Here is a 24,891-nt window from a genome sequence, read left to right on the forward strand (position 1 = left end):
CTTAAAGTTACGTAGGTATATACTATATTAATTATAATATATAGTAATTACTGATTAGTTTATTAGGTACTTATTAGATATTACCAAATTACATAGGTATAGTTATAAATTATACCATAAAAACACGTTTAGAATTTTAGATGTTTACTTTATAAATCGCCTTTTTTCGACAATATTGTATTAAAATATTTTCTTATGTTAATATATATGATATTAAAACGGAAAACAAGACTTTAGGAAAATTGGTTTATAATATCAAAGAGATGTTTTTTGCTATCCAAGTTGAAGATAGGAAAAAAAATTAAATTTATCGCAAATAAAGTTTCATAATTATTATTTATTAATGAATTCTCGTACATACCGACTTAGTTACCACTAACCTTAAATTTTAAGTTAAGAACAAAGAGAAAACGTTGAAAAAAAAATCTGGCATAAATATACAACATTCTACATTTATACTATATGTAGGAAACATAATGATGTGATATACGTTATCATGTGGACAATAAAAGTTGCGACAGACGGCCATATATATATATAATACATAATGTTATGTAATTCTATACATACTTATAATACAAACAGTGGATTCAGGATACCTGAAGATTAAAAGGTTATATAATATTGCTTTTAGCGAAAATGAGGACTGAGAGATTAGCATAAGTTATACATATTTCTCGTTTTCTTATGAAAAACTGCAAATAAGCATAAAGTATGCCCACCACGTAAGTTGAACAAATCTAAAATATTTGTAATATTTAACAAGTAAAGTGCCAATCAGTTTTTAGAAATTTGAAAACAGGTAAACTAATCATTAAGACTGAAAAATCGGCATAAAAAATGTCACGTTTGTAGGGAGTGGATAGGCGATTTATTAATACACACTCAACTATATTATAGGTACATTATACATAGGTAATCACCAATAGTTTTGTTTAGGTAATTTATAAGTTTATAACCATACAATTTCATAAATAATAATAAACTTATGTGATAATATGTAATAAGCGGGATGTATAAATGCAATTATATATAAGTTTTAGCCTGCTTAAATGCTTAGCATTTTTGTTATTACTAAGTATAACAATTAACAGCAGATTCTTATCCTGCTAATCATTCACTTTCAATTAAAGAAAGTGGGCAAGTGGGTACCGTTCTGCTGTATATTAGGGGGTGGGGTTGACCTCGGACTAGGGTAGGTTAAATTTGAATGCAATGATAAGTATCATTGTATACGAAAAACGATTCTGAACGAAGATGATTTGTCAGCCTAGTATATAATTTCCAGTGGTTGGTGAAAAAGGTGGTTTATGTTTTAATGGCCTGAATACACCAAAATTTAAGTTCTTTTATAATTATTGTAAGCTAAACTTATGAAAAATCTTGTATTAAATTACCTACAAAATAATTTGCAAATATTCATAATTTTGACGAATTTTCGTCAAAATTTGAACTTCAAATGCTAATAAAAAAAAATTGTTCCTGTGTATTCTTATAATTTTTTAATCACTATAAGAATAACATATGAGGAACTTTGTATAAATTTTTCAAGTATTTTGATAGGGCCAAAAAAATTTTTTTCAGAAAAATTGAAAATTTTAGTTGTCTATAAATAGCTCAAAAAAACTCAAAATATTTTGAAAATTAAATCATGTAAGGAAAATGCCAATCTAAATAACTGGTAAGATTTTCAAGTATCTATGACTTATACTTTTTGAATAATAACAAATATTTAAAATCGTTTGAGGATAAATCGTTATCGGTAGGTACAAGATTTCGTAAAAATTTAAAATTCAAACGCACTTAAAATTTTTCTTATAATGATGCTTCGAGTTTTCTCTATAGATACTTGAAGGAAAACTTATGGAAAACTTAGTGTTGTATTTTCAATTCTTAGTTATTAACACAAACAATTTTATGATTTTTCAACTTCAAAATTACTTTCAAATTTTCGCGTTTTCGACAGATTTCGTAAAAATTTGAACTATAAACGCTTATAAAAAAAAATTATGACTAACGACTTTTAATTTTTTTTAGCTACAATAAGAACAACTCATAAGGAACCTTGTATTAAATTTTCAAGTTTTTTTGGTCATTCAAAATTTTTTTACCGACACTTCAAAAAAAAATTCGCATAAAAATCGAAAATTTCAGTGGTCTATAAACTCAAAAAGTCAAAAATTTTTGAAAATTTAACTGTATATAGATAACACTAACATAAACATTTGGTGAAAATTTCAAGTATTTACAGTGATTAGTTTTTGAATTACAACCATATAAAAAAATCGATTCGGTCGAAAACTGGTTTTGCGTAAAAATTCCAGTTTTTTCGTCATTTTTTTGAAAACTGTTGGAAAATGTTTACTTTTTAGTTTTTACCTCAATAATGCACCAAGGATATTCCATCGAAAACCACCCCCGAAGTTTGAAATTGAATACAAAAACAGAAAATATCTTTCAATACCTACATTAATTTCAAAGTCGATTAAAAAAATCAAATTTAACAAGTATAAAACAAAAAATTGAAGTATCCTAAAGTTCATTTTCATACAAACAAATCGGGTATGCTATTATTAGCATGTTTAAAGTTCAGATTAATGTTGCAACTTAATTCGTAATAAAATGTTGAATACGTTTTTTCAAATAAAATTTACTTCACTAAATTGTTTACATTACTTACAATAAGAATTTTTAATAACCAACAAAAAAGGCGTAGAATAAAAAATTGTACATATACTGTATTAAACCGTTTTAAGTAGATATCCTGACCGTTTTTAAAGGAGTGCAATATAGGTAATTTTCTATGTGTGTGTGGGTCATGTAGTAAGTTATCATAATGCGAGTGACAGTGTATAAAATGAAATAGCAGAATGCTATACTACGTCACATCATGTGATGAATATTCTATATGTAATGTACCTATATTGTATTTAGTTTTCCAACGACTTTTTATACTTTCGTGTTCGATTGCAAGTCATGGTCTTATAAAATTTAAATCAATTCTTTCATTCTGATCTATTGTTCTTCTTTATTCAACTCCAATAATCTTTTAACTTAATAATAATCCAATTACATACCTATTTTCATTTGTTTGTGGAGAAAAAGTTTTATACTTGAATTTATAGAATTTAAAACACAACACCGCATTTTAAAAAGTTATATTTAAGTATGAATAAGTTAAAAAATCTTTTTTCACGACTTAAGAGAGACACAGACTTATTTACTACTATTATACTAAATTGACTTCTTTACTCTAAGTCTTAATATAAAAGTCCGAGGGAAAAAACAATGTTACTATGACTCTTCGATCAATGTCAAAGAGCTTAGAAACAACTTATTATACGAATTACGATTACAATTAACTTATGTAAATAATAGAAAACGCAGATGGCTACACTGCTGAGTCGTGCACATACATTTTATGTTGAAATGAGACAACGTTATCAGTCAAATTGTTGTGGTAAAGAGCTGCAATGCTGAGGTCCAACCACTACTATTTTGTACAGCAGATTCTTACAGCATAGATATAAATATTATATTGAAAATAAATATTTTGTGACAATCGTATTAACATGACCTATTAATCCGATAATATGTCTAAAGACATATTTGAAATCTTTGCAGTGAAATTCATACTTGAAAACGACCATTTTTTCTAATTTTTCAAAAAATTCAAAATTCAATAATTCTCAACATTTAAAAACACGACGATTTCAAACCACCGGTCGAGAAGTCTTATATAATAATTTCAAAAAAGTAAAAGAGTCGTTTTCGAATAAACTTTACACACACGGATAGCTTGCTGCTGACGGCATATTATATTTATGTATCTACCTATACTATACCGCGATCGTCGTGAGCCGATAATATTATATAATATTACATTATAGGTACCTACGTATTTCGGTAAAGCGAACGCAAACTCGCGCGGGGGATCGAATCTCCTCAAACAACTCGCAGCTATACCGTGTATCGAATGCGTACTATACGATATAGTATATACCGACTATATATTATTATAATATGTCGGCTTGTGTACATTATAAACTAGGATTTGAGCACGATCGCGCGTATATATTGAGTATAATAATATTTATACGGTGCCTACACATAAAACGGCGACGGGTGCGGTGGCGGGACGAGCGTGCCGCCGAGGGTGGTCCCTGCGCCTCGACGACGACGTAATATCATAATATCATCGCACATATTATAGCAGGTAGGTCGCACCCCGCGCGAATTCACGCACCGCCACCGCCGCAGCATCGTTTAATCGTAGAGATCGTTATGTGTGTGTGTATATATATACGTATATTATATGTGAGCGCGCGTTTCCGGCGCGCGACGCGTACCATAATATTATACATAGTATGTGGGCCAACACGTGCCCACTCGTTGACGCGTACTCGCCGGGGCACTTCCGCAGACCTCCGCCGACGTTTTTCAGGGGTCCGTGTGGACCGGGGCCACCGTCGAGCGCGTTAAGGGTTGCGACGCGCGTGCATTACTACGCGACCATTATATTATTATATGTGGTATATTGTGCGCGCAGACCACCTCTGCGCGAGGCATTGTTTGTTTTTATTATTATATGATGATTCCGAGATACGATCGAACTATACGACGACGACGACGATGATATTGTGTAATATATATATTATATCGCCGAACCGTGCGCGCCACAATGCGAGCTTGACGACACGCGAGTCTCATTACACTGCAGCAATATAATTGCCATCGAACTTTTTTTTCCAGACAAAACGCATAATAGCGCGTATTCACCACCCCATCAATGGCGCACCGCACACGGCGGAGACCTTTAGAATTTAGTAGGTACCTAATAGTGCTGCACACTTTTAGGCATACTGCAGGTAATACTGCGAGGTTATTGAGTTGCCATCAATCGTTGCTATATACAAAATGCTATTCACGAGGTGATCGAATAGCATTTTTTTGACATTAAACTTAACGAATACCATAATATAGTACCCGCATTATACCGTGTATTGCTCATTATAGTCATTATCGTTCAACAAAACGCGCGCCGATTAAAAAAAAAAAAAATACATTCTATATTATAATGTTATTCTGTGTAAAGACATTATAATAGTATTTAAAACATACTAGATCAGCGTTTCTCAAACTGTGGGTCTCGACCCACAAGTGGGGGGGAGGGACGAAAAGTTTTTTTAATTATACAGATTGTAAGAAAATTATGTTATTTAAAAAATTGTATGGACTATAGAACTATAGAAGAATAAGGGTTAAGATAAAAGTATAAGGTCGCGATAGATTTTTGAAAGAAAATTTGGGTCGCGATCCTAAAAAGATTAAGAACCACTGTACTAGATAGTATTAAATGTATTATTACATACCTAAGCTATATGCACGAATTTGTTTATCTACTGAGCTTTACTCAGTGTTCACCTGAAATATGCGGGCTCAAATATCTACAGCAGAGCCAACTTTAATCACTAATGCGTTTGGGAGTCACTACATCCTCATTTTAATTTTATTAAATAATGTATGAACCTTTTTAATATCAAAATTCTAAAATTAAAATAAAATAAAAAAAAAAGACGTGAAGAGAGACACAATATAATAATAATGATAAATTTAAGTGTTGAAAATTCACTGGATGAATGTGTATCGACAACATGTTATTATTTTTCCTAATATTGTAACTTTATTCCATTAATTATCATATGAGGCTGTAACGGATTAAGTATAAATTAGAAATTTTAATTTTATTTGATTTTACCAAAATATAGCTTTTTAATAGTTTTTAATATTTTACCCGGGCTGCAGTTTGTAATGTTTGTATAATATCACCTTTTCACACTTGATAAAACTCGGGCGCGGATTACATGTGTGATTTTGTATTTACCTGTACCTTGGTCCTTGGGCACAATTTACAATTGCCGTATGTGGTAATTCAATGAAAATTACTTAGAATAATACCATAACAAATATACAAATTTAAATGATGCATTCATTTACAAATTGCATGTTTGTTAATTCCTAATATAGCTGTTATTATATCTGTTATAAACAATGTAAACCAGATATTTTATTCATTTGAAATTTAATACAACTTAGTAACTTACACAATTAATTTATAAAAAAAAAAAAATACCATAATAATGATAAACGGTAGCGATTTCAATGATTTAACCAATGACAATTACCTATTTAAACCTAACTTTGCTATCATTTTAAATATAGTATATTAAAATCTACTGAGGAAAAAATCAGAAATTTACTTATATTTTTAACATAATTTACTTTAAATAACTGTTACAAAAACATGTTAGTACCTACTATACAAATGTGTACAAGAATAAATAATAATATTTACGCTTATTACGTGCTACAATATTTAAATTTATGAAAGCATCAATAATAACGCCTGTACTCTGCATATAATTACAAGGCCAACTATATTATAATGCACCATCTAAATTACAATTATTCAAGATTCATTGTTTTACTGACTGTATAATACCACAATATGTTTCAATTATTTAGATGGGATTTAATTTAATGAACATATTATGTGTAAGGATATAATATATACGAGTACAAAAAAGTTTGCGCACACTAAAAATCTTCTAGTGCATAATATATTATTTTTATTTATATAATATGATTATGTAACTGTAACAACTTACATCACATCAAGATAACTGAAGACACTCAACATCACTTAGGTAGTTTTAAAAAAAAATAGGATCACATGTTGTATTTATTATATTTATCATAATTGATTCCCTAATATATAAAGTAATTTTTTTTTTAATCATTTAGTGTTTTGATAGGTATTTATGTTAACAGTATCCATCGAGTTAAAACGATTCTAAGTTTAGATTTACTTATTATTAATATGATAACAATGTGAATCACTTAAAACGCCAACGCTATCCTATTTTGAAAATATTAACACTAATTGTTCTTCATTATGCGTACGTCACTATGTCAGAGACGAAACACAGCAATACAGTATTAATAATTTATATTATAAATAAAATATAGGTACTTAACTCTAATATGTATGCATTGTACACCTATACATAATATTATCACGTAAGGTACCTTATTTATACTTAAAAATCAAAAATCTTTAAAAAAAAAAACGTGATTATCCATATTATCGACTAAAAATTTGTGGAACGTTTAAAATTATTTTAAGCATAATAAAATTGTCAAACATAGAAATATTGACCCGGTATTAGTCCTATACACCTATTACTCCTATTATAATAATTCCCCATAATCCATATGATCGGTAAATGCTCAGGACTCAATTTAAACTTATTTTTAAATACGTGAAAAAACATTTTCATAAAAATAAATGCGTATTGTAAAATATATTATATACTAAATGTCTAAATATTATTATAATTTGATAATATTATTATTATAATATATTGAATTTACAATAATTTGCATAAATGAAGATGAAATTAATTTTCATTATAATTAGTGGCGCTCTCTAGTATCATTTTATGTGTATAATTATGATTCTCCGCTAGACTGCGCGCAATATTACGTATTCAAGCAGTTATCCTTGATCGCAAAACTGTGTTAGTTAAACACAATAAAATATGTATACATGTTGAGTGATAAAAATTACAATACAATTATTTATATTTTGAGATCTTTACCCCACTATTTACAAATATCATCAATAAAATATTTAAAATAAATTAATAAAAAAAAATTGCAAAAAATCTAGGGGGCACCCGGGTTTGAACCGGGGACCTCTCGATCTGCAGTCGAATGCTCTACCACTGAGCTATACCCCCGTGATGGTTGCTAGCATATATGTAGCGTACTTAAGTATGTATAAATAAATCATAAATGTATATCTTATTGTCTTATAACAGTTATAACAATAATTACTTTGGTTTTATTCTAAATATAAATAATCGGAAACTTAGGAATATTTAGTATTTAGCAAATTTTATTAAGTTTTTATTTTATTATTTTAAAAGCAAATAAATTGATAGAGAAGAGAGACTCAATAATCAATATGTACACCAAATAATTACACAACTTACAATTATTATTTATTAATTAAGCTAATTATTTATACGTATCTATAACAGGTGGTGTAGAATTTGTGGAATTACGGTACCTATTTTCGTTTTTAACAACAAATACTATCTAAAAATAATATTAAAAACCCAGAGCACTTGCCTTATTATACAAGTACCTATGTAATCGATTATACCTCATAAAATTAAAATTTTATTGTATGGATCACAATGACACTATGACAGACTATGATGCATGTGTTAATATTTAATTCAATAATAAATTATTAAGTATGAAAAACAATTTTGAGAGCGGAGAGTAGAGATAGTGTACCTATGTGACTATGTCAATTGTCAGTGACCATTACTAAAGATATTTTATTTGATAATCTTATAGTTATTAGTCCCCCCTCTATTTTTAGAGTATCTAAATAGATACTATCTAACTGAAATGAAAATGCCTTGGGAGCCAAAATTATATTACATTATATATTAATATAGGTACCTATATACAATGGAAGTAGTTTCAATGTATCATCCGTGATACCACAGAAATACAGGATTTACAAATTGAGATTTAAAAAAAAATAATAAATACACCAAGCCAATTCTAATTGCCAAGCTTACATGTACTTAAGGTTAGTTTTGAAATTCGTACAACAATCGTTCTTCTGTGAAAAAAATACACGGAATCGAACTGCAACTGATAGCCGGAGTGAAATGTGAAAATTAAGTTTTTGTAATTTTTTTTTTTATGTATAAAAAAACGCAATTTACGTGAAAATTACAGTCTATTCATAATACATTCTATTTTTAATAAACAAGTAATATAGATACCTACATATATTATAAAATGGATTAGAAGGGTTAGAAGATGGGTTAGAAGATGTCTGACTTATATTTATTTTCCTTTAATTTAATCACTGATAAAAAAATTAGTATTTTTTAGTCAATATTCGTTTACAAAAATGAAAAAATTGATTAACAAAGACATTAATAATAAAAATAGTAAAGTTTATTATTCATCTTTACATTTACTTTATAGCTAGGTATCTAAAATCTAAATGATAACCTAACTTGAATTTTTTTAAAATGTCATTATCTATATAAATTATAATAATAAGTAGTTGACAGATGTATACGTAAAAGTTTTAAATCCTCTTAGTCAGCCAATTATATTGTTGAATTACAAAAAAAAAATCTATAATACCTAATTGTTATTCTTGGTTTAAATATTTGATTTTAACCAAATTTAATCTTCAAATGTTTTTAAAAAAAGTTGTGCTAATATTTATATTTTGCTTTTTGGCAATTATTTTTTAATAGTACAGGAAGTTTTTATTTTTAAACCTTTCTCTCACTACTACCTAAACTCTAAATACCAACTAGATTCATGTTCTAACAAGAAAAAAAAAAGAAAATTATAATAATAAACACATATAGTTGTAAAATCAATACATTAATCACTCCAATTATAATTTATAAGTAACAACCTTTTTCTTGTTTGCAACGACATTTGATCATGAACATGTCTTATGAACCTCCATAGTCTGAATTGTAGGAGATTTTTTAGTATTCACTATTCAGATGACCATATAATTGGTTAAATATATATATAATAATCATTAATAGGATTCAATAATTATAGGTATCTTATTTAATTTATAAAAATAATGATTGCATAATAGACACATTATATCAATAATTCTATATTGTTACATTAATTGTTTAAAATAAGTGATTAATTGTTAAGATTTATTGTCTTATTAATGATCCAAACTAATAAAGTATTTGAAAATCATTAAAATATTATTTTACGATAGAAGTATTTGTATTTAAATTTTAAATATGTATTCTAGATAATTTTTTTAACCGGTTTTGTATCGATATTTAAGTATCTTTTACAACACTGCAGTTAGGAATATAAACATATCCGTCTCTTTTGCTTAGTAAATATCGTTTTTCATATACAATATTATAATGATATTTCATAGGTTTATACTTATTTGTTTACAAATGCATCCATTATAGTGTCCTACATCTCCTACTCAATAACAAGCTACACTTGAAACTACTATACACTAGAGAAAGTTCACCTTTTTTGTATTACATTTTCTTTAAGTCTGTAAGTGCAATCTGCAAAACATGTTATTAATGTTCATATCATGGATTGTTTTTCCTTAAATACTTACTATTATACGTAGAATATTAGTCATATGTATATCAATTGTATTTTTATTGTAAAAAATATATCGTTTATATGTAACTAGGAATTATATTACATTATATTATGAAATATTTTTTATGAATCTAAAATAATTTAATAAAATATAGTGATGAATATAAATATCAATTATTGTTCATTATTATGTAAGTATAACACTCGATTTATCATAAATATTTATCAACCACATTCAAGCGATAAAAGTATTATATTACAAATGGCAGTATATTTCTTCTTATTTTATTTATAGTTAGATTGTAATAAATGATTATATGAGTAGGCACTTATATTATCACGTAGTTTGTTATTATTTTATTTTATAAAAATAGACATTTTTTCTTAATCTCATGTAGTCCTAAAAAAAGATTTTTGTTTATTTTGAGTTTTAGTCCATATTTCAGGTTTTTTCATGCATCTGAGATGTGACGTAAATTAGATACTACACATTTATATTAATTTCAATCATTAAAATATATTTATCATCATGGCAATCGTTCGGAAACATATTTTTTGGCGTATTGTCAAGTGGTGCCGTATTAGACATGTTTGTACGTGGCTGTTTTATCTTTTTAAATTTCAATATAACTAATGCCGATATACATTTGATTTGTACATAAACGGTTTAGTGAAATATTCATCATATTACTGATAAAAAGCTTAGTAATTTTAAATATTTAATTTTTAAATCCCGATTCCTGATCAAGCAGTGTCTGTGAAAACGAAATCAATAAAAATGTTCTTAATCTAGGTGAAGGTCGTTTTTAGTTCAGAATGATTATGTTTATAATATAGTGAATAAAAAAATAACTAATTGATAAAAATCATTAAATAATATATTTATTAATATATTTGTTGGAGAAAATTTAAAATGAAACTAATACTTTATTTTTTTAGGTATAAAATATACAGTTATTATAGGTATTGGTAGAATTCTCAAACACCTGCTACAACAACAAACTCACTCAATTATTATTTATTTAATTTTTATACATATATAATATTATGTATGTATGTATATATATTATATATACACGTATATTAATACCATACTATCGAAAACTTGCAGATATTGTTATTTTTCTATTTTGCGCTAAAAATGAAATTAATATATTGAAAAATATATCATAGTAAAATGGTAAAACTAATATCAAATATACAGAATATACTCCAACACACACTAGAAGAATCTATTATCTTCACTAAACTATGATCAGTATTATACAAAAAAATAATATTCATATTATAATCAAACATTTTATTTAGGTCAAACACATCGTTGAAAGGTAAAACAAAATTAAACATAATCTATTAAACAATGTAATTAAAGTTTATACGATTTTAATTTACTGAAGACTAAAATATACCGGCATCATTCAACAAATTATAAAATCTAAAATATACAGCAAAATTATGATAAGTATCAACAACATAAAGTGTCCATAAATTATTCAACTTGTATATAGTTTTAACTTAAAAGGAAGATTTATTTATCAATTGATGTTTATTCTGTATAATTTTGTTCTATGCTATTTTATAAATCTTGATGTACAAGTTGTACGCATTAAGAATAATGGTATTAGTTAAATTAGATCAAAGTTTATAATTCAATAATTCATAATTCGAAATTTATATGAAAAATAATATAACAATATATAATATTTCTTATAGTGATCCCACAATACTAGTACTACTGGTGTACTTGCTAATAATGTTGAAGGACGCAAGTCATCGGTGGCATTTGACAATTACTATAGCTAGTCTTCGGTCATATAATATAATATTTCCTATACACAACTAGTGTTCTTCAAACGACTAACTTGGAAAGACTATATTTCCGAAAAACGCAAACAATTAAATTCTAATAATTACATCTACACTGCCCCATTCTACGATCCAAACTTAATAAACCTAACCTTATACAAGGTCGATTATTTGTATGCAGATTACCTAAAGGTGGGTTTCCACTGGACCGTTCCCGTATACGTGCATGTACTTATCAACACGCACGTACATACGGTTGTACATATACCGTACGGTTGTACCTAACCTGCAGGTACACGTCCTTCATGGAAAATACTCTGGTAAGCACAGTAAGTGGTTTAGCAGTGAATTAACTTACTATAATTTGGCTCGACTCTATAGTGTAAACACACTTTAATTAACTTTTAAAACAATATAATCTTAAAGGATTATTTAATATAATTTAATATTATAATAACATAACATATTTAAGATTTTTAAATTTGTGATTGCTGCTATCGCTCAAATTAGATTGTTCGAACGGAAATAGTTGAACTAGGAGGAAATTCTGTAGCGGAAAACGTTTTGCAGAACGAACGCCAACGTTTGAAACGTTGAAAATTAAAAATCCGTGATCGCTTGGTTTAGTGCGGTATTATATATTTATATTTAACCGTGGTATAAGACAGTTGATCGTGATAAGGCGGGTTTCCACAACATACGTGTTCGTGCATAAAAATACTTTTCTGTGATTGGTTGGAACGTATAAACATTCTGGTTAAAAAGCTTACCATGTATACCAACCAATTACAGAAAAGTATTTTTATGCACGTAGAGTACACGTACACGTACCTATGTAGTGGAAACCCGCCTTAAAATATTACAGACCAGTAACCACGCACGGTTATAGACAATTATAGACCGTGTTTGTATTTTATATGTCTGTGGACTGTGGTTACAGATTTAATACCGGATTTATTGCGGTTCTGGTTTAATAATCAAATGAAAAATATAATATATTATAATTTTATTCAATGTATGTTGTTTTTATATAAAAAAGGAGGTGTGGGGGCTTAGCCTCTACTGCTCACTTTTTAATAAATTTTCATTGTATCAGTCTACATAAGTCATAAGTCATAACTATAAGAATATTTTAATTTTATGATATATGTGTTTATATTGTTAATCTATTAATTAATTTACTATTAGCAGAAGACACCAGAAGTGCAGTACGGTAAGTCGAGTAAATTTTTGCTGAACACATTATATTTATTATTTTACTTTTATTTAAATGTTACCTATAATACATCTTAAATAATATTATAAATATGTTTGAACAATGAGCATGCTAACCGCATAAACTACTGAACCGATTTCAGTATAAATTTTATCAATAGATTCCTTGAGGCTTGGAAGATGTTTTAGCTTCATTTTTCAATTTTTATGACCTATGGATTGTTTTAGGGTGGATGACACACGAAACTTATTTTTTCTTATGAAAATCGAGTAATTAAAACAATTAAAACAATAGTTCATAACCATGGTTATCTCAAAATAAAATAAAATCATAAGTAAATAGTTATATAAATGTACAGCAAAAAGTAATATCCTTATATTTGTAGCTCTATATAGGTTTAAAAACTACTTCACTGATTTTGACTTAGGTTTAAAAAATTGTTCTTAGAATGATATTAAGAAAATATCAGCAATATATTTCTAAATAAACTTTCTTATTTATGTTAGTGTACAAAAATAATTTTACAAAACACTTTTGTTGATATTTTTTACGAAGTTTATGTAAAAGTAAAATAAAATTGAAGGATCAGTATAAGTATTTAAATTTATATTGAGCTTAAATATATTATCTTATCAGTTCCTGATTATATTAAAATATTTAGGTAGCTTAATAATTAATATATAAAATTAGGATCTGGAAATTAACAAAATATATGTTATATTATAACAGTGATTTTCAAAACTAGTTGCCCGCGAGTGCCGAGTATAGTTCAAAAAATTAAATAATAAAAATAAATTTTACTAGTGTTTAAATGTAAAAAAAAAGGTCGTAATTGTTGGTGTGTCATGACATTTTTGTGAAGAACACAGTGTGTTGTTTAAAATCATAATTTACAGAAAACCAATGTTACCTATTTATCAATCATCTTATCAACACGTCATAATTATAATCATTGTTATTAAATCATCAAACTCTAGTTTTTCAATAATTTTTCTAAATTTGTGGAAGTAGTTTCATTATAATTTATAATATGATTAATTAATTAATAATTGGTCTACCATCTATCAGCCACTTACTAAATCATGTAAGAGTTATTGCTTATTAGTTATTACTGTAATGTAGATTATAATTATTACTGGTCGTTCTTTATAATATAATGATCCATTGAGTATTTATCGATGATCGGCGGGAAACGGACTAGTTTATGTTAGGTTAGGTTAGGTACATTGTCTAAGCAAACAGGCTTTAAGTATATCGCGTATATCTAAGAACAGTAGGTTATAAATTGTATTTATTTATTAGTATATTACCTATACCTACCATATTGATAGGTACTTAGTATTAATTATTTGATTACAAACCTTTCAATTTTAAATATTCAATATAATACCTATTTCTAAAATTCTTACAAACTACGATATTACGATTGGATGGTTACACATTTCTATTGGTTATAACTTATAGATATTGAATTATCTTTCAACAAGGTATTAAAAGTAAGGTTGAAATATACGGTTCCACATATTTTGGTAGTTCAAAAGATTTTTTTATCTAATCAGAATGTAACATGAATTCGTATAAAAGATGTTGGGAGTAATGGTAAAATAATGTATCATTACAATATTAATTTTTTATCAAATTTTATTTTAATAAAAATATATGAATTTGATAATATACCTGATAAAGCAAATAATTAAAAATACAATTTGGAGTATGTATAATTCTGTTCGAATAATTTTGATAGATTTTCTATAGAAATCGATTTCTTTGCTCATCATCGCTTACAATTTTCTCTGAATACGTCTTGTTTTTCTATTTTATTAGGAGTGTGGACCGGAAATGAATTCTGTAGACTATTCAGATAAGCTTTATTTTAGTGTAAAACCTTTATATTTAAAATTATTTTTATAATACAATCGGCAACGTCGCAAATTCTTTATGTGCAGAATTGTGAATCACCGAAAATAAGGGATGGGCTGATGTACTATGGAACCTAACCGATACTTGATATCGGTGGTATCGGTTTTTTCGTGTAACCGATATTTAATCCGATACTGAAAAAAAAACGAAATCTACTAGAATAATATTTTTTTTTTAATTATTATTATTTATATTAATTTTAATTGTATTTATCCTAAAATGATTTATTTCAAATGTTTCTATATTATATTGTTTAATTAATAAATTGTTAATTAACATTTTAAATATATTTAAAATGGAAATAATTATTTATTATTATCAGTAGCAAATATCGGAGTAACGGGTAACTCCATTAACAGTAAAAAGAGTTATTAGCATCACTTTTCTAATTAAAATCTACCGACTTGTAAAATTTTAATTTGTAATCATGTTGTACTTAGTACTTAAAAACACAAAACTAAACAATTATAAACTAAATAAAAATATAGGTATTCAAATATTATATAACTTACCTAATTGAAATTATTTTTATTATGGAGAAATATACCTTATATTGATTTTTCGTGTATAGTGTCTTTTATAACGTCAAAATCGCACGTTTATTCGCTGATATTTTTCGATTTTGTAATTTGTTTTTGTACTTGTACACATTCTCAAATGTATTTATTCTTACTGTTCGTACGGTTTTTTCAAACCATTATAATATTATAATTAAAAAATAACGAATTACGAGTTAGACTATCATATTATAATTAATAATTGTTATGGCTGTTAACATTTTATATTTTATTGTTATTTGACTTTCAAAATAAACAAAATAATGTTGTCAATTTAAACGATGTTTAAATTGTTTTGAGACCACATTTTGACAAATCGATTTGTCATTCCCTCAAAAATATTATTTTCTATCTTTTTTGTAATGGGTGTTCTTACTCTAAGATTACTTAAAATCATAAAAAAAAATTATTTTGCGTAAATGCGTTTTGTCTGTGTTGCGTGTGGGCCAGAGAGAGAAAACAAATAATGCGCTGACATCTTCTTAATATACACGTGTGTTTTTGACTTTCATATCTACATCGTATTGGTAGGTATAGAGGGGGTAAAATATTATTATTTACACACGATTATGACTTCGCATCGACATGACGTTTTCAAGTGTAGGTGTTGCTACTGAACTACTACGAAGACGATGGTTTAACACCTATAAGGCCGTAATCGACGTGTACGTTTTTAAGAGGTTTACACGGGCATACGTTATAAATTGCGTTCAAACGAACCTTTTTTTTGTAAGTTGCGTCTGAATTTTTATCTATTTTAACGTTCAGTGTCCACCTGAAATATGGGCTCAAGTATTATCAGAGTCAACTTTAACCACTATAATGCACACGAGTAATTTCATTCTCATTTTAATTTTAGCTTTTATACAACTCATCCAAGTATTTTTATGTTTATAGAAAAGTTAAAAAAATGCAAATAGAAACATATATTAAATATTTAAATTAAATAGTATAAATGAACCCTTTAAATATCATTATTCATTAATAACTAAATAGTGTTAAAAGTCCAATTGATGAATATGTATCAACAATATGTTATTGTTTTTCAGGGGATGGCTAGAACATGTATAAGACCGGTGCTTGGCCCCGGTCAAAATTTAGGATGGGGGTCGGGTGGTAATCATTAATAATATTGAAATAGTTTGAAATAACCATATTTTTCAATCTGTATCATAAGTAAATAATATATATATTAACAGATAATATTATATTATAATATTAAAGTATAAATACTAATAACTCAAATTGATTTTTTATTTAATAAAATATCAAATTTATGAAGTGGTGGGTGGGTGAGTGCCGAGTGGGATATTTTAGGCTAGCCCCGGTCAAATAAAATTGTCAAACCAGCCCTGTAATAAATATTTTTCCATATTTTAAAATATTTCAATATTCTATTAATTATTCATATTATATGCGACTGTAATGGATTAAATATAAACAAGAAATTGTAATTTTGTTTGATTTTTGCAAAAATATAGATAAGTATTAATTTTTAATATTTTACCCGCGGACCGCAGTTTGTATAAAACCTTTTTACACTTGATAAAATTCGGGAGCAGCTTTAAATCACCCGTTTACTTAGATATCCAGTGACCAGTTGTATCGTGTATTCACTATTTAATTCGAATGTTAAAAAAAATCACAAAAAAAGTAAAAACTGAAAGAAAGTAACAAGTAATTGACCGATCAGCGGTGATCATCGGCTATACAGTAATAATTTATTGACCATCCTGATAGGTTATAACAGTATAGTATGGTCCAACTCACCATTAAGGAAGTGAGGACTGAGGAGTGATGTGGATATTATTCTCTTATTGGTGAAATTTGAGTAGTAATAAAAATAAATTCAACTATTTAGGTACATAGTATTTCTTAGTATTACATTTATCATTTGTCGAGATAGCGTAAAAAATCATTTTTTTGACAAATAAGCATAATAAATCCACATACGAATTTAGAATATAAAATGTTTAATAAAAGATTTACTGTTTATAGTTTGAATTAGAACGTTTTTCAACGAGTTTAAACCTACTAGTGAAAAACGTTGGTTCGATTTATCGTAGGTATGGATAGTAGGAATATCGAAGTTATTTTTTTTTTTCACGAATATAATAGGTACATAAAAATAAAATATTATAATAATATAATATTATTATAATATGGTTGGTGGCGTCGGTGCGCGCGCTCTCTGTTGGCACAGCCGTTCCGAATGCGACCAAAGTCTTGTAAACACGGACGAACCGACGGCCGCCGAACCGCACCGCCGTTTGCCGCGGCGCCACACGCCACTGCGCAACAGTCGGACCGGTACCGCATGTAGTGGTCGTCGTCGTCGTTGCGCGTTCATCTGTTGCCGCAGTCGCCGTTTACACCGTGGCACACGTGTTGTTGCGACCGATAGTGTCCCCGCGTGCAATATTTTAACAGTCATACCATCGCTCAATAATATAACTTTTGTTCCTTATATGAAACTCAAACGCCACCGTCATTCGCAGTCGTCTCCGACAGCAAGCGAACGGTTCGGGGAGTGGGTAGGTTTTCGTCTCGTACCGCAGTCGTAGGTCATTCGGTCGTCGTTCTACCGCAAACACGGTCACGTCCGCGAGGCATGCTCGCCAGCGTACTACGGTGGCTGCCTTTATGAGACTGTGTTTCGGCCAGTGGTGTATCCCGTGGCCCGGCCGAAATAGATCGACCACAATTACCGGCGTGCCGACGACCGACGCCGCCGCGTCGACTCTGCGGGAAGACTACGACTACGACAACGACAGTGTATCGTCAGCAGTAGACGTATTGTCCGCCGCCGAAGAAACGATGACGCGAGCGATGCAGCCGTCCGAAGACGCGTCGTCGTCGTCGTCGTCGTCCGCAGGTAAAAACTCGACGCGAAGACCATGCTCGATAATAATGTTGATAACACTGCTGTTGTATGCGCTAAATAATAACATAACATTACAATAATAATATAATAGATCACTTATTCGTGTCGTTACCGCCGTCGACGCGGCCAGAAAAATCGGAATAAAGAAACGACCGGGTACAACACCGGTGGGTATACTATAATAATAATAATAATAATAACGTCATGATAAAGGGCGTTCGTCGCCGCCGGCCTGCGACCGAATCCGTTGCACAAGGTAACTCAGCTGCTGCTGCTGCTGCTGTGTCGTCGGGTAACAATCGCACAGGTTCGCGCGCACGAGAGTTTGATGTGTACCTTATACTATACGTGCGTTGGAACGTCGTCGTTCGGATTTTTTTTTTTTTTTTTATTTCGTTGCTTTACATAATAACATTGATTATAAAAATAATAATAATATATTATATACTATTTATAAGCATACGTGTGTACGTCTAAGTGTTGTACGCGCTATCAGTCGTCGCGGCGATAACAAAACGCACATATTTCGCGCACCGCGTGACGGACTCGGTGGCTGGCGCGCACGTATGTGTTTCGCGGCGCAGTGATCGCGTTCATGCGCCGCCGAGCCGGTGCAATAATAATAGTAGTAATAATAATAATAATAATAATAAAAATATAAAAACACGATATTTTCGTTCTTGACGGCGCGGCGGCGGCACTACGGCACTCCTTCCCCCCCGCGCACGCCGGCAACAGTACCCCTCCATCACGCCACGCTCGACACCATCGCCAGCCGTGAAAAAAACACCTAAGTATAATCTGGTCGTACACACTCTTTGCGTACATCAGCCTGCTCCCGCCGTAGCCCGTAGGTACCCACATGATGATAATATTTTATCGTGGTGGTTGTTATTGTTATACCATGTGTTCGTCGGCGAGTATGGAAATGATGGTCAAACGGACAATGGTAATTTATGGCCGGTGTATTATGGTTGTTACTCTCTGATGGACGATGGTGCGCATTAATTGGCGGATTTCCTGAATAATAATGTTCGCATCATGAGCTGCTGATTATTGGCTATTAAAATCGTATTGTAGATCTTAATATATTATTTCGTATACGTACCGATATTATACAGAGTGATTCGCCAAACGTGCTCGTCCTCATTTTACCGTTTAACAACGATCTCATTCACGGTCTGATCTTCGGAATTCTTATAGGCTATAGCTGCATCATTTTCAAATTCTTATTATAGTTTTTCGACTTTTTGAGTAGCGTCCTGTGACGGTTCACATTTCTGTATTTCAAATGATAATCGATTTTTTTACCGAACGATTTTTTTTTTTTTTTGTGAATATATTTTTATTTTGATGTTGGTACCTATTTTAGAATTTTCGTTAGAATATTCATTAAATAATTTTCAGTATAAAATGTGTTGACATATGAATAATAGAGGTTTTTATTTCCACTGAAGACACTAAGTACTACAAAAGTCTTAAGAATTTGAAAATACGGTCTTTACATATAATTGAAAATTCAAAATATTAGTTTTTAAATAATTCCATTATTGAAGAAAAAAGGGATGTGCGTGCTTGCTGAATCACTCTGTATTTCTGTATACCTACTGCGCACTACTTGATATTGAATCATTGCAGTCTTCAGTATACGTACGGTAATTGTTCAGTATTTATGCTCACAAAATTCAAGAGTCAACAAATAATTTAAATATGAACATACAAATAGCGCTGTTCGTGTGTGAGGGGAGGGGTAAAAGAAGATATACCTTCCACGATAGATACGTACCTACCGTATTATTGGATTTTTCTTACAAAATTAAAAGTGGTTAAATCTTAAGTATTGTTAGTTCTCCCTCCACCTTCATCATAAAATTATGCTTACGTTACTAAACCCTAATGTATGCTATAGTCACTATTCAATAAAAGATAGGAATATGTATGTTTCACAAAAAAATAAGGTTATTAAATTAGTCGACACGTAGTAGAATAAAATTCAACCAATTTTTTTTATTTGAAATGTGAGTACCGAAAGATTCACTATCCCTAATATAGTAGTATATAAATTTCGATCTTTATTTTTCTATTAACTATTTTCTATTTATGATTATAATTTTTAATATAAATCGATTGAATATTTATTATACTGTTTATGACATTGAAAAATGATTAATTTTTATGAATTAATTATGTATTGCAATTATTCCTGATTTTATATTTTTAAAAAAAGATACAACCATTGGCAATTATCCAATAAATAAAAGTAATTGGGTAAATTTGTTAAAGTTTTCCTAATAAAATAATTTATAATAACATTGATAATTTATAAAATTCAAAAACAAGATAGGTTAGGGTTTATAAATTATCATGGGAAGTCTTAACACCGATCAAACAATTATTTATATAATTTGAGTTTCGTGTAAAACGTTCATACTTTATAGATAGTTCTTCAAGCTTCACTCACTTAGTCATTCTCGGCCAATTAAAATCCTTAGCTCATTACTAAGATGAAAATAAAGGTTTTATTCTGGAAAATTGTTCTAATACCTATTACAAATGATTTAAGTTAAATATACATACAAATAATTATATATACTGAGTGCGCCGAAAGAGTACAAGTCGGCTATCAAGTTCTGCGCATCCTCCTGTATCTCCCTGCTATCAAAACTGGTTTCCCTATGGCAAAAGTTTGGGGTTGCGCAGTAAAACCTATTTTGGTCGCCGCCGACTTGCGCTCTCTCAGCGCACTCAGTATAGATAGAATTTTTGAATTTTTGATATTTTAACAATATGCGTTGGATGTTATTACGAAAGTAATGTTAAATTTTAATCAATAACCAGCTTATTAATATCTGACCAATTTCCCGTTACAGTATTTATGTTATTCCTGACAACCGATTTCGCGTCGTAAATATCGCATTACAGTAGTTAGTAGATACTAGTTAGGTTGCCCTTAGCACCGATGCATGATAAGATGATATAATTACGTTATCGACTTCGTTGATACATACTCTTTATTCCAAGCAGCAGAGAAAATATCAATTTTTTACATCTATTTTACGAATTATGACTACTTTCCAGATAATACTATTTATTTATATAATTTTGTGAAGAAATAAATGTAGTTTTATGTAATTATTGGTCACCGTACTAAATGTATTTAATGTACAGTAAAAAAAAAATGAAAATAAAATTAGTGTAATAACTAAATACTTCTGTATACTCTCGGAAGTAAACATTCTATTTTATAAAATGTTTTTGATTGATAATAATGTAAAAGTATAAGGTTAATTTACAAACAGTTTTCATTAAAAAAAAATGGAAGTAGTGATAGTGGAATACAATTATATAATATTTAAATCAACACAAATAACATTACTTGCTTTTAATCTTATCAAAGAGCGTTGTTATAATATTATATTAAAGATAAATTAATACAGAAGGCGATGTTATAGTTTTCATTAGCAAACACACTACTATTTGAGTTAGTAATCATTTGAAATTGTATTGTCAAAATAATTTTTATGTTGGAATTTTAGAGTTTCGGGATTTTTTTTGATAATTAATAATAGCACCTTTGTGTGGTATCAAAAACGGGCTCTCAATAAATTAGTATTTAATAAAAACTTACGAGAGTTCGTTAACTAGTCATAAGTGAAAAAAATATATAATAAAAAGAAAAAAATAATTCTTGTCTTAATAATCATTAATAAATAATAATTAGCAAGTAATTATGTCATAATATCTTCATTAGAAAAATATTCAATTATTAGTCTGTAGTTACAAATTATTCATTTGTTAATATTAAGATAGACTACTCAGTATATGTACCTATGTTTAATATTATACTCATTAAACCTTTTACATTTTTTGGTATTCGTATTTATAGATTCTAAGTATAAAATTAGCAAGGATGTTACTTAACCAAGTGAATCAAATCGAGCTCAACACCCGGTCCGGTATCCTGCTCGGATTTTAATGTGGTTTTGGTTTATTATATGTTATGTATTAATTTTTATTTTTTAATATATAGGGAACAAAATGTATAAAATGTATCATGTTGTTCAAAAATTTGGTTAATTTAACTGTTTTTAATTTTTTTTAGTTAAATATATTGTGAATATATTCGCCCACGGGCCACGTCTGTCGATTTTAATAGATATATTATTCTGATTCTAAACGTCGGCGTTGTATTTTGCCAACGTATCTTTGACCGAAAAACTAAAACTTGTATAATAATATGCAGTATTAATACTATTTCTATAAATATATTCCGTCATTTTAATTCATCGTTTTTGGATGATTATCAACGAAGGAAGAGACGTTTTTGTTTGTTGGTTAACATTATCGCGTTTTAAAATTAGTTTTACATAACTTCTGTAGCTGTTACTAAAACCGGTGTGTATCTTATAGACTATAAACTGGTTTTTGCTGGACAACCGTTTACTGGTTTACTATCGCTTTCTTTCACGTTTTTATGTGTTTTAATATTTCTCATTATCCCTTCAAATCTCACATAATTGTGATTTTAAATAAATAATTTTCCGGTTACAATTTTATTTTTAAAGATTTAATTTGCAAATATGTCATATGTACAAATGTTATGGTGAAGTTTTTATTTTTAATAATACCTTTTATTTTATTCGTAAGAGTTAATTGTCTGATGAATAGGTAATAACTAATAATTATTAATGAGTATAGAAACGCCTATAAAAAACATTGTATACATTTTATACCAACCTAACCTTACTTTTATTGCTAACCATATGAAAGACATAAATATAGATCTTTACTAAATATTACTTTAACCGGCTTCTTATAAAAGATACTGAAAAAAACATTGTTTATTGTAGACGTTATAAATATTATTTAGATTGTGGGCTATTTTTATTATTTAATAATAAACAAAAAACATTTAGTTGTTATGAATTTATGATGCACTTGAAAATTTACAATTATATATTTTATTATTTTGTACGTCTAAATTATATTAAACATATTGAATATTTGTGGTCAAGGTTAAACCGTTCTATTATTCTGCCTTAGGTTACTTTTCTTGAACAGTTGATCTCCCCGATTAATTTTCAAAGTAGGGTCTTTTACCTCAAAATTGTATTGTTATTTTTAACGAGTACGCAATTCCTGTACTTGTATTAAATTTATCCCCCTGCTGTTTCTTTTTTCTTACATTTATTCTATAAGATATCATAACTCTATATACGTGATGTATAATAATATATATCCCGGGTGTATAAACTTATATATTATACGATTTGACAATACATAAATAATTTTCGACTATCCTAATATGCTTTATTTTTATATAAATTTAACGATTATCTGAGAATTCTAAGAGAATATAATAAGTTATTTTCTAATATTATTTTTTCGTAGGTATTATGCATGTTATGTCTGGGATAAATTTGGAGTTAAATTTGCTTTATAAATATATACATTTTAGCTATATACCTATTTATTTTTATATGAATTGCTTGTTTAATTTTGTGAAGTCTGTCCTCTCTTTTCCAATATCTGCCTATGATTTTATAGTAATTAGTAATTACTTAATCTATTTTATTACTATCAATTTACTGATAATTCATTAACTACTATATGTCTACATTAAATTACTTAAACCAGTAAAATAAATCGATAAAATTATGAATAAGATAGGAATACATCATATAATTGAATATCAGTATTCAGTATATTATTTTATAAACTATAATTTGTAAAGTGCAATTTAAAGTTGCACAATATACTAATATAGATAATGTCTACTAATAATATCCAATCATTAATAATATAATACAATATTATATTAAATAAATTTCTAACCATTAAATCATTTAGATCAATCTGATCAGTGATCACTGAATATATTTTCACTGACTCACAGCGTATGATAATATGTACAATTTACATAGACCTAAAAAGTATTGAACTGATCATTATTTAAAATTTCAGTTGTTTTATGAGAAATTAAAAAAATAAATATATTTGCTTCTTTCTGAAAAGTCTTCAATAATATTTTTTACATTCTACTACGATTCATATTTTCTAAAATGTCACATAGAAACGAAAAATATACAATTAAATTATATTATTATATTAATTTAATTTGGTCTTACTTAATCCTTTTAGGCGATACCGACTAATGACTTTCGTTGTAACTATAAGTTATATAATTCAAATTTCAATTCAAAATTTTTTATATATGTTTATAAATTATAGTTAATAAACAAATCTTGCTAAGTACTGAACTCGAAAGTAGGTTCATGTTGTTTTGGTAATGACTG

General features: G+C 28.5%; 2 protein-coding genes and 1 non-coding gene across 4 annotated transcripts in view; 1 reads left to right on the top strand and 2 right to left on the bottom strand.

The window, feature by feature from the left end:
• Positions 1-3,219, bottom strand: part of LOC114131007 (paired mesoderm homeobox protein 2B) — a 69,507-nt gene extending 66,288 nt beyond the window's left edge. Inside the window, exon 1 of the mRNA XM_050202833.1 lies at positions 3,078-3,219. Within this exon, the coding sequence (XP_050058790.1) occupies positions 3,078-3,147 (70 nt within the window). The 5' untranslated portion in view covers positions 3,148-3,219. The remainder of the gene's footprint in view (positions 1-3,077) is intronic.
• Positions 1-24,891, top strand: part of LOC114124896 (cGMP-dependent protein kinase, isozyme 2 forms cD4/T1/T3A/T3B) — a 166,154-nt gene that overhangs the window by 56,240 nt on the left and 85,023 nt on the right. Inside the window, exon 1 of one of the 2 annotated variants that reach the window (XM_050202828.1) lies at positions 18,002-18,586. The exons of the other annotated variant lie outside the window; for it this stretch is intronic. Within the exon in view, the coding sequence (XP_050058785.1) occupies positions 18,355-18,586 (232 nt within the window). The 5' untranslated portion in view covers positions 18,002-18,354. Of the gene's footprint in view, positions 1-18,001; positions 18,587-24,891 lie in introns of those variants that run through there. 2 annotated transcript variants of the gene reach the window in all.
• Positions 7,731-7,802, bottom strand: Trnac-gca (transfer RNA cysteine (anticodon GCA)). Its single transcript has one exon. It is a non-coding gene; the product is annotated as a tRNA-Cys (tRNA).

The sequence above is a fragment of the Aphis gossypii genome, chromosome 3, assembly GCF_020184175.1.
Source record: "Aphis gossypii isolate Hap1 chromosome 3, ASM2018417v2, whole genome shotgun sequence".
In the NCBI taxonomy this organism is placed as follows: domain Eukaryota; kingdom Metazoa; phylum Arthropoda; class Insecta; order Hemiptera; family Aphididae; genus Aphis; species Aphis gossypii.